Source organism: Hyperoodon ampullatus (assembly GCF_949752795.1).
Source record: "Hyperoodon ampullatus genome assembly, chromosome: 10".
Taxonomy (NCBI): domain Eukaryota; kingdom Metazoa; phylum Chordata; class Mammalia; order Artiodactyla; family Ziphiidae; genus Hyperoodon; species Hyperoodon ampullatus.
Genome location: NC_136923.1, coordinates 3,462,501 through 3,476,928, shown reverse-complemented (window position 1 = coordinate 3,476,928; position 14,428 = coordinate 3,462,501). Strand labels below are relative to the sequence as shown.

Below are 14,428 nucleotides of genomic sequence, written 5' to 3'. Positions count from 1 at the left end.
CTCCCCGGCACCGTGTGTATTAGCAAGCACGTCACAGGGTCAGCAGGGCAGCCGGCAAGTAAATCACGAGCGCATACATGCTAAGAAGTGCCACCCCAGGCGGGCTGCACACACAGACGCAAAAGACGGCGACCAAGCACAGAAAGCAAGCTTTGAACAACCGAGCACATCCACGTGACAGCACCGCGCAGAGAAAAGAAGATAGACACTCCAGCAAGTACTCTACGGAAATGTATGTTTAGTAAGGAAAGGCCAGGAAATACGGCGAAACACCAAGAGGCATCACTAGGGAGTGTGGTCACCAGCCTGCGAGATGGCCCCTCCTGTCAGTCACACTTTGAATGTTGCCTCCCAGGGTACCCCGTGCAGTGCTGGACTGTGTGGCCAGGGGCAGAAGTGATGATATGTCACTTTTAGGATTAGGTTAGGTTACAAAGGACCATCACTTGCCTTCTTGATGACCCGTGCTGGGGGAGCTCCGGCCCCATGGAGAGGCCACATGGTGAGGCGCTGAGGCCTCCCGCCCAGAGCCATGAGTGGGCAGCGGGATCCTGCAGCCCCGGTCAAGCGTTCAGAGGACCCAGACCTATGCGACCCTCAGCCAGGACCACCCGGCTAAGCGGCCCCATGGCTCGCGACCCTCCAAAACTGTGTGAGATGATAACTACTTGTCATGTTAAGATGCGAAGTGCTGGAAAAAACTTGTTACACAGCAAAAGATAACGTGTGTGTGTGTGTGTGTGTGTGTGTGTGTGTGTGTGTGTGTTTGAGAGAAGAGAAGATTTTTTTGTGTGAGTCTTCTTCCTTTCATACTCTGTGCTCCAAGCTTTCTGCAAGGTGCTCTTTTGTACCATTTATGGTCATCAGACCACAGACCTGGCAGTGGGGCCTGTGAAGAGCAGGAGGTGGTGAAGGCATGCGCCACCGGTCACCTGGCCTCCGCCCTGGGCAGTGTGGATTGGTGCAGGGTCCCCGGGCCCGAGGCCGGGGTGGGGGCACTCACGTTTCAGAGACTCGGACGTAGTTTGGAGGACACTCGAAACGCAGGCAGCGGAAGCTGCCCTGGATGTTATGGCAGGTCTCAGCCTCAGAGCAGTTGTGGGTGCCCAGTGCACACTCGTCCAGGTCTGGGGGGAGCAGAGGAGGACGATGGGAGGGATGCCCAGAGCTGGAGACCCTCGTCCGAGCCACCCCAGCCCGCCCCAGGGGCCTGGGTCTCAGAGCAGCCCGTCCTGTGGGCACACAGCTCACATGCCACCCGAGCGTCACATACTTCCGTCTCTTCCACTCTGTACAGTAGCCAATGGCCTGGGAGCCTCTGTGCTGCCAGCACAGGCCATTCCCCAGACCCCGCGCGCCAGGATGGCCAGAGAGGAGGGGTCGGGGGAGATGTCCTGAACGCGAACAGGTTTCCGGCCTGAAGCGCTTTCAAAAGCAAAATCACTGCGGCGGCTGAGCTGTCCGAGAAGCCCATGCTGTGTCCCCACCATCAAGCAGAACAGGGCCTCAGGCTCAAAACTGAAATCACGCTCTAGGCACATATATTCATCATTCCCACACAGCTGTTTACGGGTAAGATCCTCACCTTTTACGGAGTGCAGACTGATTACTTTTTAAATTAAAAAGCAGATAGCTCTGCAGCCAGGAAGCCTTGGCCAGCTTCTGGGACCCCTGAGGCTTTTCTTGTATAGGCTGCGTAGGTCTCCTGTCTTTAGAACCATCCCACAGGACCCCCGTCCTGCTCGCAGGGCAGGGGCCAGAGCAGAGTCCAAGCCTTGAAGGCTCTAAGCTGGGTCAAGCAGCAGAAAGACCGCCACCTGCCTCATCCCAGGCGCGGACCTCGGTCAACACGGCCACCAGTGGCATCGGCCATTCTCTGCCTATGCACTTGGTGTCAGAGCTCTGGGAGCACAGCCAGCTGCATGAGGCTTTCTGGGCCTGCTCGGAGGCTGCCTGAGGCCCCGGTGGGGCGGACCCCTCACTCACCTTTGCAGGACCTCCCGTTGGCCGTCATGGTGTAGCCGCGCTCTGGGCACGCGCACTGGTAGCTCCCTGGCACGTTGATGCAGCGGAACGTGCAGAGGATGCCGGCACCCTGCGCACACTCGTCAGTGTCTGCCGAAGAGAGTGTCCGCCCCCGTGAGCCCGGGTCATCCTGCCACAGCCGTGGAGGCTGGGGGCCCATTGTACAGATGAGGACGACAGGGCCGAGAGAGGAAGAGAGCTGCCCGAGGCCACAGAGCACCCGGGACCCGCACTCCAGGGGTCGCTTCCCGGGGCCGCTCCATACTTGCTATGCCAGCTGAGGGCCAATCAGGTACCAGACAGGGCATGGACAAGGTACAGCTGACCCCTGAACAACACAGGTTTGAACTGCACAGGTCCACTGACACGAGGACCTTTTTCAATAAATACTACAGTACGACGCAATCTGTCCTTGGTTCAACCACAGATGCGGAACCGCGGATACAGAGAGCCGACTGTAAAGTTATATGTGGATTTTTGACTATCGGGGAGGGGAGGCCCTAACCCCCGTGTAGTTCAAGGGTCAACTGTAATTAACTTAATGCTTCATCCCACTGAGATCAGATGTGGGAAGCATTTGTCCAAGGTGGCACAGCCAGGAAACGCCCGGCTGGGACTCAAGCTCTGATACGACGCTAAGGCCTCTGTGTGCTCTGTGTCCCCGGGCCGGTGGGGACTCTAGGAGCCTGGCACACGGGAAGTGGTGTCTCTCAGGAAGGGGGCCCTGGGCAGAGGAGAGGTACCTGTGCAGGTATGCCCGTCCTCGGCCAGCTGGTAGCCCTGGCGGCAGTAGCACTGGTAGGAGCCGTAGATGTTGGCGCACTCCTGGCTGCAGCGCTGGGCCTCACACTCATTCACGTCTGCAGACAGACCAGCCAGAGGTCACTGAGGTGTCCTCCCAGCCCAGAGGGCCAAGGTCCGGCTCACCTGGAGCCTTATCTTGAGAGACCATCAGTTCCAGCCTCCCCTTCGGGCCAATGGAGAACCAGAGGCCCAGAAAAAGGCAAGGAGCCTGCCTGAGACATGCAGTGAGGCAGGGGCAGCAATGTATTATAGCTTGCTGGTGCAGTCCCGGCCTACTGCCTGGAGGAAGCAGCCACAGGTGGGGTCAGATCCCCGCACGGGGAGCTAGATGCTGCCCTACTGAGAGTCCACAGCACTGGGTAGAGATGGCTCTGGGAGATGTCACCTAGATGCTAACAAGGACCTGCCCTTGACCCCCAGGGCCGGCCCTGCATGGGGTGGGAGAGGGGTGAGAGCCGGCCTGCGAGGCAGCGGGTGAGCTGTGTGAGTGGAGGACGGGTGAGATGGGGCATCTGCTGGACTCGGAGCTCCTTGTGGGCAGGGACTTGTCTCTCATTCATCCAACCAAGACCTGCCGGGCTCCGACAAGCGCCAGGCCTGTGCTGAGCGTGGGGACACAGCCACGAGCAAGACGGACAACCACCTCCCGTCGTGGAGCTGATGTTCACGCGTGTGCCGGGGAAGAAGCGGGGGGATTAAATGGGTGGAACACCTAGGACGGCAGAAGGTGGTGCGTGCTACGGGAAAAGAGCGGAGAAGGGGCCGGGGTGCGTCCGGGGGGGCTGCAGTGTTAGAGTCGTGCGGGCGTCTGGGGAAGCGTTCCAGGCAGGGGCACGGTGAGAGCACCGGCCCTGAGCTGAGGGTGCGCCCTGTGCACGCACAGAAGAGGAGGAGGCCGGTGTGGCCAGAGCAGAGGGTGGGGGCGGGGGTCAGCTCACACGTGGCCTTGAGGCCACTGTCTGACGCACGATCCTCGGGACCTCACAACATACACAGCTTTCACACAAAATGATGGAAGGCGTGAATGAATGAATGAGTGGCTTCTCTCCTCTACCAGGCTGAGCTCCCGGGGGCCAGGGGCCACGCAGGTTCCATCTCTGAGTCTCTACCGTCCAGCCACAGATGGAGCTGGAGAGAAGTGGCCTGAAGTAGGGATGGTGGGGGAAAGGCAGAGGGCCAAGAAGTGAATGAATGAACTACACCTGGGGCGGGAATGATGCTCCATCCCCACGGCTGTCTGCAGCCAGCCTGGCCGGGGGGAGGGCTCACAGGTGGCTGTAGCCCCCGTGAGTGAAAGGGAGTGACAGGGTCTGTTTTGGGAGCCCATCCAAGTGCCGTCTGACACAGCCAGGCCTGGGGTCGCTCCCCTGTCCCTGGGCTGGTCCCGTCCCACAAGAGGCTGGCTCTTTGGCCAGGCCAGGCAATCAGAGAGAGGTGCATGGCCTTCCCAGGGGTCTCAGCAGACTCACCTCCCCAGGAGGGAAATGAGGAAAGCACCTCCAGGGGAGGTGCTGGGAAAGACGGTGCCAGCTAAATGGGGCCAGAGATCCCACATCCCCTTTACTCATGGGACCCCTCCCCACTTCACTGAGCAGCCTGGGACCCCCGCACCCCGCCACACCACCCCCACCAGACCTGGCCCAACCACACCATGAACACAGGTGGGAACAGTGTGACGGTCCCTCACGCGTCCCCTCCGTCAGCCCCAGGCGCATCCCACACTGGTGAGGACTGGGCCGCAGGTCCAGTTCACGTGCTTGGTTTAACACACAGTGTGTTTAAGTTTAGATCCACCAGCGACGTGTAAAAACCAGCAGACTTTGCATAAATATCAAGATTTCTGGGATCTGGAAAACCAAGATGGGGTCGCTCGGGATGGCACTTCCAGGTGCTGTGTGGCCGCCGGGCCGTCCGCGTGGCCACGGGCCTACCTCTCGTCTCGCTCGCTCCGCCCCCTGCCTGAAGCCCAGGGCACCGCAGTCATGACCAGGATCAGCACCTACCAAGGGGCAGAGGCTGGGCCGCCCCCCCTGCCTGCAGGGAGCTCCTGCCCAGGGGTGCAGACAACACAGACACCCAGCCCTTGGGTCTGAGATGCCAGTGGGGGGCCCTGGCACGACACAGCATGCAGCTGAGGCCTGGGGCCCTGCACGGCGGGCCACGGGTCAGAGGCCAGGTCGGCCGTACCTTCGCAACGCTTGCCGTCGGCCGCCAGCACGAAGCCGGAGCTGCAGGAGCAGCGGTAGGAGCCGGGCGTGTTCTCGCACGTGTGCTGGCACAGGCGGCTGGGCGAGGTCCAGCACTCGTTCACGTCTGCGGGGCGGGCGGCAGGCGCAGGGCTCAGGGAGGGCGGAGGTGGCCTGGACGCCAGCCCCCTCCACCCCCGGCGAGGAGAGGGACCCGGGAGCCCAGAAGGAGCGCGGGGGACGAGGGAGCAGGGGAAGAAGGCAGAGGAGGTGCTGGACGGAGACCAGAGGCAGACGTGGAGACAAACGGCACGGCAAAGGGCAAGCAAGGAGCGCGATGGGGACCGAGAGCAGAGCCTCAGCTGGACAGGACGGCAGGAAGGCAGTCCAGCCCAGAGAGGGCCGGGCATGTGGTCAGAGCAAGGCTGGCCGGGGGGAGGGCCTGGGGCAGGCGGGCACCTCTCAGGGGAGCCGGACGGGGTCTCGGCCACCAGTCCCACCTACCGACACAGGCGCGGCCGAAGGCGTCCCGCTGGAAGCCAGGCTTGCAGTCACAGCGGTAGGAGCCGGGGAGGTTGTGGCATACCTGCCCCTCGCCGCAGCGGTGCACGCCCGCCTCACACTCATTCACGTCTGCAGGGGGAGGCGAGCAGGGCACCCTGAGGCCCGGACTCTCCCCCTGCGCCAGCCACCCCGGCCCAGGGCACCCGGGAAGCCAGAGGCTAAGGGGAGGTGGGCCTTACCCACACACTTGGTCCCGTCCTGGTTGGCATGGTAGCCACGCCCGCAGATCACTGGGTTCCTCTGGCACGTGTAGGAGCCCACCGTGTTGATGCAGCTGAAGCCTGGCCGACATGGCTCAGAGAGTGACGTGCACTCATTGATGTCTGCAGAGGGGGGTGCGGGTGACAGGGAGCCTGCTGTAGCCCCTCCCAGAGCCCCAGCATCTGAGTCCAGGGCTACACTGGGAGGTGGCCAGTCCTGGGCCCCAGACCAGCCCAGGTTGGGCTGGCAGGTCAGACTGTCCAGTCCCTGAGTCCCAGGACCCGAGGGCTTTCCCTCCCAGAACCCAAGCACTGTTGGGTAGGTTAAAAAAACGTGATACACCTTCATCCAGTCCAATCCCACAGATGGGTAAACTGAGGCCACAAGAGAAGTAACTCAGCCACGATCAGACAGTTCAGGATAACAAGAGCTTCCATTTTGCACGTGCCTCGCGGGGCCCAGGCACTGACACATGCATTCACAGGGGGACACTGAGGCCAGGAGAGGGAAAGTGCAGCAAGCCAGGCCTCCCTGATCTGTAAAGCCCTCAGAGCCTATCCCCACAACCACCCCTCCTAAAGACCCCCAGGGCCAGGCAGACACAGCCCCTCCAAGCCCCACTCACCCACGCAGTTGCCCTCGGGGTCCTGCAGGAAGCCCTCCATGCAGCGCTGCCGCGCCTGGCAGTAGAAGGAGCCCTTGGTGTTATGGCACGTGGAGCCCGCCTGGCAGTTGTGTGTGCCCAGCTCACACTCGTCCACGTCTGCCACACAGACCAGGCCGGGGGTCAGGGGCCGGCGGGCTGGCAGGCCCCTGCCCGCACATCCCCACAGTGACCTTGACGGTTACAAGGGTCTTCTGCATCACAGGGAGTGGCCCATGCCAGCAGTAACAACGTCACCCCCTCACTGAACTCTGCCGTGCTACCAGGCGTTGTCCCAAGGGCTCTGAGACGTACTTATTTACTCAGTGCTTACATGTACCCAGAAGCAGGCTATGACGAGCCCCCTCCTTCACAGGGGAGACTGAGGCACAGGCAGGGTTCCATAGCTGGGGCACTGCTTCTGGGCAGCCAGGCTTGGAGCTTCCAACGATGGAACTGCCAGACCTGGATGGCACCGCTGTCCCCACCTGCGGTGTGGCACCAGCAGGTCACAGGGGCCCCTCCCTGCTGTGCAGCAGCCAGTTTACAAAGTGCCGGCCCCATGCTTCCCCTGTGCTTCCTGCACAGCAGGCATGTCGGGCTCTTTCCACAGATGAGGAAACCGAGGCACGAAGCAGAAAGGGGACACAGAGGGCTAGTGGCACAGCCGAGGCTCCCTCGGCCTCCTGACGGCCTGACCAACCATGTGTGTCTGTGTGTTGTTCATCCATCCACCCCCTCCAGTTTCCAAGGTTTCCACCACTTTCCCACAGGAGCCCAGCCTCTAGGCAGCCCTGTGCTGGGTTCTAGAACCCCCTCCAAGGACCCCCGGGAGTCTGAGAACACAGCCCCTGCCCAGCCACTCTGGTCTAAGAAGGAGGCCCTGGGATGAGAGGGGTGGGGGTGCTGGGGCGTCCAGGGAGACGGCCCCCCATCCCCACGTGTCAGGGTTCTCTAAAGGGGGCTCACCCTGGATCTGTGTGAGCCCTGTGGACATGCGTGGGTGTGCACAGCTGAGCGCCAAGGGGCCTGGGCTCATCTCCTGCCAGCTCATCCCACCCCTGCTCCGCGCCCAGCTCAGGGCCCAGCATGGAGTGCCTTCAGCACCTGCCTGAGCTCCCGCCGACCTCAGAGCCGCTTCCCACCGCCATTTTCCGGGCTTGAAACAATGGAGCACTGCTCTGGGTCTCACCCCCTGGGTGACTTTCTTCTAGACGTTTTCAGTTAAAATAAAACGCTTCCCGTCACGGGTGAAACAAACTCCCAACTGCTCACCTACCTGGGCCTGCCAACCCGCAGCCTCCTTCCGCCAGCAGCGTGCTCCCACCCGAGACGCCCTTTCTGATCTTTGTGCCAAGGCCCCTCCCCTCCCTAAGGGCGTGGCACCTGCTGTTCCCTCTGCCTGGAACACCCTTCCCAGGGGCCTCTCATCCTGCAGGTCTCCGCCACAGGGGGCCGGCCTCTTTGGACCCCACCTAAAGCAACACCCAGCCCGTGCCTGTGGGCCCGCCGCCCCCCCCATCAGGAGGCCAGAGACAAGAACATGCCCCCACCGGTACCCCAGCCACCCAGAACCCTGCCAGGCCCACAAACGACGCTGGGGAAGCATCTGCTGAAATGGTTCAATGGAACCTCTCTCTCTTCTGAGGCGGCTAGAATTTTCTGGTAAAAAGGACAGAAGTGACCCTTCTGTGGGAACTGAGGCATAGGAAGGGGAATAACTGACCCAGACACACTTACCTCGGGCCACCCCCGCCCCCCGCCTCTGCCCCTAAACCATCATCTGTGGCGTCTTCCCACAGGCAGGAAACCCCAGGGCTGGGAGCTTGCCAGAAGGGAGAAGGCTCTGGGCGGGAGGTGGGCTGCTGGCGGATCAGAAGGCGGGGTGGGGGTGGGAGGTGGGCGGGGCCTCCAGCCAGCTAGCCTCACCTGTGCACTCGCCATCCTTGAGCATGTAGCCGGACTCACAGGTGAGAGCCTTGTAGCAGCGGAAGGAGCCCACCGTGTTCATGCAGTGCTCGCCCCGGCTGCACGTGTGCAGGTCCGTCACGCACTCATTGATGTCTGCGGGGAGGGTGAGGCCGTCAGAGGCTGCGGGGCGGGGCGCTCCCGGTATGGCGCCGGCCAGCCAGCCCTGCCCTCAACATGCTCACTTCCCAGAGAGCAGCACAGTCTGTGCAACCACCCATTCAACAAAGATTTATGGAGCACGTGCCATGGCCGCAGGGGTACATGGTGAACAAGACAGACAGAAAGTCTGCCATGGCGCGGGACACTCAGGGCGGGAGGACCAGCAGACAGACAAACCTAAGAGGGAGGGGGGTCCTGAGTCTTGTGGAAGAGACTGAAGGAGACCAGGAGTGGGAGGTGCAGGGGGCGGAGGCACGAAGGATCCTCAGGGCAGAGGACACTTGAGCAAAGCATTTGAGGAGGTGCCAGAACGAGCCGAGCACGTATCCTACGCAGAGGGGACAGGCTGCCAGGCAGGTTCAGGCTCTGGCCCAGAGGGGTGTGGCTGGGGGGGAGAGGAGAGTGTTAGGAGATGCGGGGGAGGTGGCGGCCATCGAGGGCTCCAGCAGAGGAGGGAAGTGGGCTGACTTATTGGTAACAGGGTTTCCTGGCTGAGTGCAAATACTCCAGGGGTGAGAGTATGTTAGACTAGTAGGTGATGGGGCTTAGGCTGCCACCCACGGAGGCGAGGAGAAGCAGTCGGGTTCTGGACGTGCTGTGAAGGTCAAACCGACAGGATCTATGATGGAGGCGATGAAGGAGAGAGAAAGAGGAGCCCATTGGTCTTGGCAAAGCTTTCTGGACGAGCAGCTCTACAGATGGGGGCCCAGCACCTGGGCTGGGGCCAGCTGGGAGGAACAGGCTCACAGGGGAAGGCTGGGAGCCCCTGACGTCACACTGGGCTTGAGGATCAAGAGGCAGCCAGAGGCCTGCCTCAGAGCTCATGGAAGGGGTCTGAGGGGAGACATTGACTTGCAAGTGGTCACTGCTGAGGTCACCCGGGGGTCAAGTACTGAAGCCTGGGATGCACAGGTGGGGAGGGGAGAAGCCAGCAAAGGAGGGAAAGAAGTAGCATCAGGGAGGGAGGAGGAGACCCAGAGAGGTGGCCAAGTCAGACGTCCCTGCAGGTGGGCAGAGGACACCCCATGTCTCCGCCACGTTCTGCCTGGCAGGGGAGGTACAACAGTCATGCGGATTCGTTCATTCACTGGACACACCTTAACGAGCACCTATTCTGTGCTAAGCACAGGTGGCCTAGCGGTGTGTCACAGCCTCTGCCCCCAAGGAACTGCCAGTCGGCAGGCAGGGAGAGAGGACAGGTCCGGTGGAGACGCTGGGGAGGAAAGCTGCACAGTCCTGGGCTCAGGCCAGAGCACTGCCCGCTCTGGGTCCTGCACTGTCAGAGCTACTCTCAGGGACACTAATGTCTGAGCTGAACCTACCAGGATGACAAGGACCCGGTGGAGAGGAGGGGTACAGGGCTGTGGGGCAAGAGACTGTCCCAAACTCACAGGTGAACCAACTGGTGTACAGGCCCAGCCAAGGCTGGTTGGGTGGGGAAGAGGAGGAGGAAAAGGGAGAGTTCTGGCCCGTGGTTTCCAAGGAAGGGTTGGCTGGGCCAGACAGAGGCTTCTGATTTATAAGCTGCATTGACAGAGAGAGACACATTCTCAGGAGCCCAGAAACATCATGGCCAGAAGCACCCCCTAGCCTGGGAGGAATCATGGTGAGAGATGACAGCAGACATCACTGATTGTGTGGCTCACTTAGGGATCGGGCGGCTTACACGAACTGCCCTCGATCCCCCAGAGATACTGCTTCACAGATAAGGAACTAGGTCTCACAGAGGGGACGTGACAAGTCTCCCAGCCTGCACGGGACAACAGCAAGAACAGAACCCAGAGCGCCCAGCCCTTTCCCCACTGCTGCAGAGTGGGCCCCAGAGACGGGGCTCCCATCGTCTCAAAGCCAAGCCCACCTAGAACACTGTTCCCAGGGCCCAAGATGTTCCTCAAAGGACAGGGCACAAAAGGCCAACAGCAAAGCACAGGGGATTCCCCACAGAGGTCGCCTGTCTGTTAGAAGTCCTGTGGACTTGGCACCGCCCAATACTGACCCACTTCAGCTTACATACCTCCAGTGATGGGGAGCCCACTACCTCTGCAGGCTGCCTCAGTATAACACATTTGTTGAATCACAATTACGGCATCAAACACTAGCAGGTTCTTTACATGGACTCATGTAACCGCCACAGTGACCCTCTGAGGTAGCCATTAGTCCTCTTTTCACAGGTGAGGAAACTGAGGTTCAGAGAGATCAAATGACTGGTCTCAGGTCCTACAACTAGAAAGTGGCAGAGCCAGGATCTGAACCCAGGCGGTCTGGCTGCAGAGGCCACTCTCTTAACCCGGGCACCCGTCTCCCATCTCACCAGCCAGGGTTAACAGAACATGCCTGGAGCTCACAAACGCACCGCGGAAGACACGCCTGTGGATGAGCAAGTGACGGAAAGAAGGAGAGCTCACAGGTGAGATGAACACATATGCGGAACACAAGGACCAAGAGGGGACGGGGGTCCGTGCCGGATGATGAGGAGGGAAAGGCAGAGAGAATGACCATAACCTTTGCTGAATGGAAGGCACCTCTGCCCTTTCATCCCAGAACCCATTTTCCAGCTGCCTGGCGACCCCTTTTAGGACAAGGTCTTCTCTCCAGGGAACCCTGCACACCCACGTCCTGGGAGGGTGCTCACAGGGTGGACCGCCTTTTCCCAGACACACACAGACACGACCCGGACGGGAGGAGCTGCCCCGCCACTGACAAGCAGGCTCCAGAGGGCGCATGTTGGGCCGGCGGCTGGAGGCCAGGGGCACACATGTCTGCAGCGGCCACTCCGCTGCCCGGCGGCGGAGGGTGAGGAAGAGGACATGTCCAGGTTGGGCATGGTCCCCAAGCACAAGGACGACACACGGGGGTCTGGGCACGTGCAGGGCAGCTCCCACCTCCACACGTTTGTTGCAGCCGTTCCTTCCTCCCTCACGCCCCTCCCAGCTCCCAAATCCCCATCGTCCTTGGAGACACGTGCACATGCCACTTTCTCCAGGGAGTGTGTCCAGACGCTGCCCGCTGGAATGGCCTCTCCCTTGGCCTCTCCTTGCATCCCCGCCACAGTATTTCCCAGTCTGCCCCGAGCCCCCGCTATCCTGGGTCTATCTCTGTTCAGGTCCATGATGTTTCCTCCATGAAAACATCAGACCCCCCAGCCATGGGAGAACAGCAAGTCCTTGCTGCCCACAGAGCAGGCCTGGAGCCCCAGCCCTGGCCCACAAGGGCACCGAGAGGCAGGAGGGCGGGTACATTACTGAGCACCAGCCCATCCATGCACAGGCCGGGACCTGGGTACCAGCCCTTTCCAGGCCTCCGAGCCCCAAGGTTAGAGGTGAGGAAACAGGCTCAGAGAGGTGAGCACTACTGCTCAGGGTCACACAGCAAATGGACGCCTAGCTGGGGTATTTGCCTCTGAAGGGGCTCTGGCCGCATCTAAGGACAACCTCAGCAGCTGAGGTCACATGCACACTGTGCCCCGGGCTCTGGCTACGTGATACACATGTCACAAAATCTCCAAACGGGGAGCAGTGCCCTCAGTGCTCCCTTTTTACAGATGATAAAACGGAGGCTTGGGAGGAAGTTCAAGCCCACAGAGATACTAGGGGGTCCTGATTCGAACCCAGGCCTCCCTATCCTGCTGCCCACATGTCTCAATGACCTCATTTCAATGACCAGCCAGGTCACACCTCAGACAAAGTTCTGACTCAGGCACGTCCCTGGGGAAAGCAGCTTCCCGGTGGCGTCGGTGGAGAAGCAGGACAGGAACCAGGACACGAGGGGCAGGACATGGAGCATGGGGTGGGGGGGCCGTGCTGAGAGCTCACATGCAAAGGGCAGGCCCTTTAGCACGTGGCTGCGGTGTGGCGGGCTTGGCATGGAGCACAGCAGGGAGCCGTGGCGGTGGCGGCAAGCGGGGCTCTGGCTTACCCACGCACTTCCTGTGCGCGTTGAGGATAAAGCCCTCGGCACAGAGCACTGTGTGGTTGACACAGTAGAAGGATCCCAGGGTGTTCACACAGAACTGTCGCCAGCTACAATCGTGAGTGCCCAGCAGGCACTCGTCTTGGTCTAGTGACGGCCGCGGGAGGAAAAACAGAAGGGCCATTAGAGAAGCGTGGCCTCCAGTGACATGGAGCCTCCAGTGACAGATGGGGAAACCGACACCCAGACGGGCAGGGACCTGCCCAGGACCTCCCAGCCCATCAGGGGTCCCTCTGGGCTTTGGGCCCAAGTCCGAGTTTGTCCAACTGAAAGATGTCAGAGCAGGAGCCCTAGCAGACAGGTGGTGAAGTGAAGCTCAGAGAGGGTAGGCAGCCTGTCTGGGGCCACACAGTGGGCGGGACCAGAGGCCGTCTCCCACCCATGCTCTGGAGACCCTCCACATCCACAGGCAGCCACGGGAGCCACACAATGGCAGGAGTTGCAAACCTAAGTGCTTAGGGGGCCAGGCTGGAGGCATAAACAGGAGAAGGGCCAAGGGGGCTCTAGGGCACTGCGGAGCCTGTGCTCTGTCCAAAGGGAGACCAAGGCTGTGGGGTCCTTGTGGACAGACGTTACAAAGTTTCAAGAAAAACCTGAAATTTGGACATTTAAAAAAAATTCTTGAGCTGTCATTGTTGGTAACTTCTTTATTTTAAACAGATGATAAAATATCATCTGCTTAAATATCATCTGCAGGACTCCCCTGCGGGGCAGGCTACACCCACAGAACGGCCTCTGCAACCTCTGGCCTGGACCCCACAGCCTCTACCACCGGGGGCGCTGCAGAGAGAAAGGGAGGCCTGGAGGGATAGGGACACAGGCCCATGGCCTGAAGGAGTCCCAACCCAGAAGACACAGTCCTCGTGTCTTCAGGGCCCTGGGAGATGAGGAGCAAAGCCAGATCTGCCCCCACCATCTGAGAGAAAGGCCTGTCAGTCACCACCATGCTGTGTGCTCTGGGCAAGTGTCCTGTCCCCTCTGGGCATGAGGGTGGTTTTCATCCACACCAGAACAGTCCTGGGCAATCGGCTAGAGGTGGGTTTTGGCTTCTGACAGGGATGTGGGTCTCTTCCCAGGCAGACTTAACCCTGTTACCCATGGACCCAAACCAGGTTCATGTCTCCTGAACTTGAACCTGAACTAAAGCATCTCCTAGACCATCTGCACGCTGTCTGCCTGCCCTGCCTCCACACACGAGGAGGTGCTCAAGATGTCATTCACTGTGGGAACCACCCCAGCAGGTGTCAGATCTGATGCCCCCCAATTCACAGGGGGAGGTCCCAGCCCGCAGAGACCACATCGGGACAAGAACCAGACTGAGCGGGTTCGTAAGTAAGGGAGGTCCGTGCTTTTAAACCCTCTTCGGCCCTTCTGTGAAGGCAGAGTCACCAACATCCACCGTCCCTCCTTGATTTCAGAACTGAGAATGTGCCCTCCGGCTGGGGCTGCCTCTCCCCAGCCTTGTTCCCCACGGAGACCAGCGGCGCAATGTCCTGCCGCAGGACAATAGGGCAGGCACTGCCCTCTGTCGGCTCCACCCGTGGCTGGAACGGGGGCAAGGCGGTCACACACCAAGTCAGGCCACTCAGATGGGGTGACCCTCGAGGACAGAGCTAGTCAAAGAGTGTAACCCGGGGAGTCTCGGGCCTCCCCCACTCCAAGACCTACTAGGTCAGACCCCTGGGGCCATGTGGACTTCTCAGGATCCTGTGGTCCCAGGTCCCCAGGTGACCCTGTGGCACACTGAAGTTTGCGGAGGCCTGCTCCAGGGAGTGGCGGGGCCGCAGCCAGCCCGTGTGCCCACCTGGGCTGCATGCACACCTGGCACGTGATGTGGGCGGACGTGGTTGTTTCAGCTGCTCAGTTTGCAGCTGGTCGTCATGGCAGCCACACCTGCTCCCCGCTC

General features: G+C 60.8%; 1 protein-coding gene across 2 annotated transcripts in view; it reads right to left on the bottom strand.

Moving 5' to 3' along the window:
• Window positions 1–14,428, bottom strand: part of FBLN2 (fibulin 2) — a gene marked incomplete at its 5' end in the record, with an annotated part of 50,771 nt that overhangs the window by 1,825 nt on the left and 34,518 nt on the right. Inside the window, 9 exons of one of the 2 annotated variants that reach the window (XM_079713723.1) lie at window positions 1,004–1,127; window positions 1,987–2,115; window positions 2,769–2,885; window positions 5,017–5,142; window positions 5,520–5,648; window positions 5,759–5,902; window positions 6,406–6,543; window positions 8,353–8,487; window positions 12,469–12,609. In XM_079713723.1, the coding sequence (XP_079569849.1) occupies window positions 1,004–1,127; window positions 1,987–2,115; window positions 2,769–2,885; window positions 5,017–5,142; window positions 5,520–5,648; window positions 5,759–5,902; window positions 6,406–6,543; window positions 8,353–8,487; window positions 12,469–12,609 (1,183 nt within the window). The remainder of the gene's footprint in view (window positions 1–1,003; window positions 1,128–1,986; window positions 2,116–2,768; window positions 2,886–5,016; window positions 5,143–5,519; window positions 5,649–5,758; window positions 5,903–6,405; window positions 6,544–8,352; window positions 8,488–12,468; window positions 12,610–14,428) is intronic. The other variant, XM_079713724.1, reaches the window with a different exon arrangement.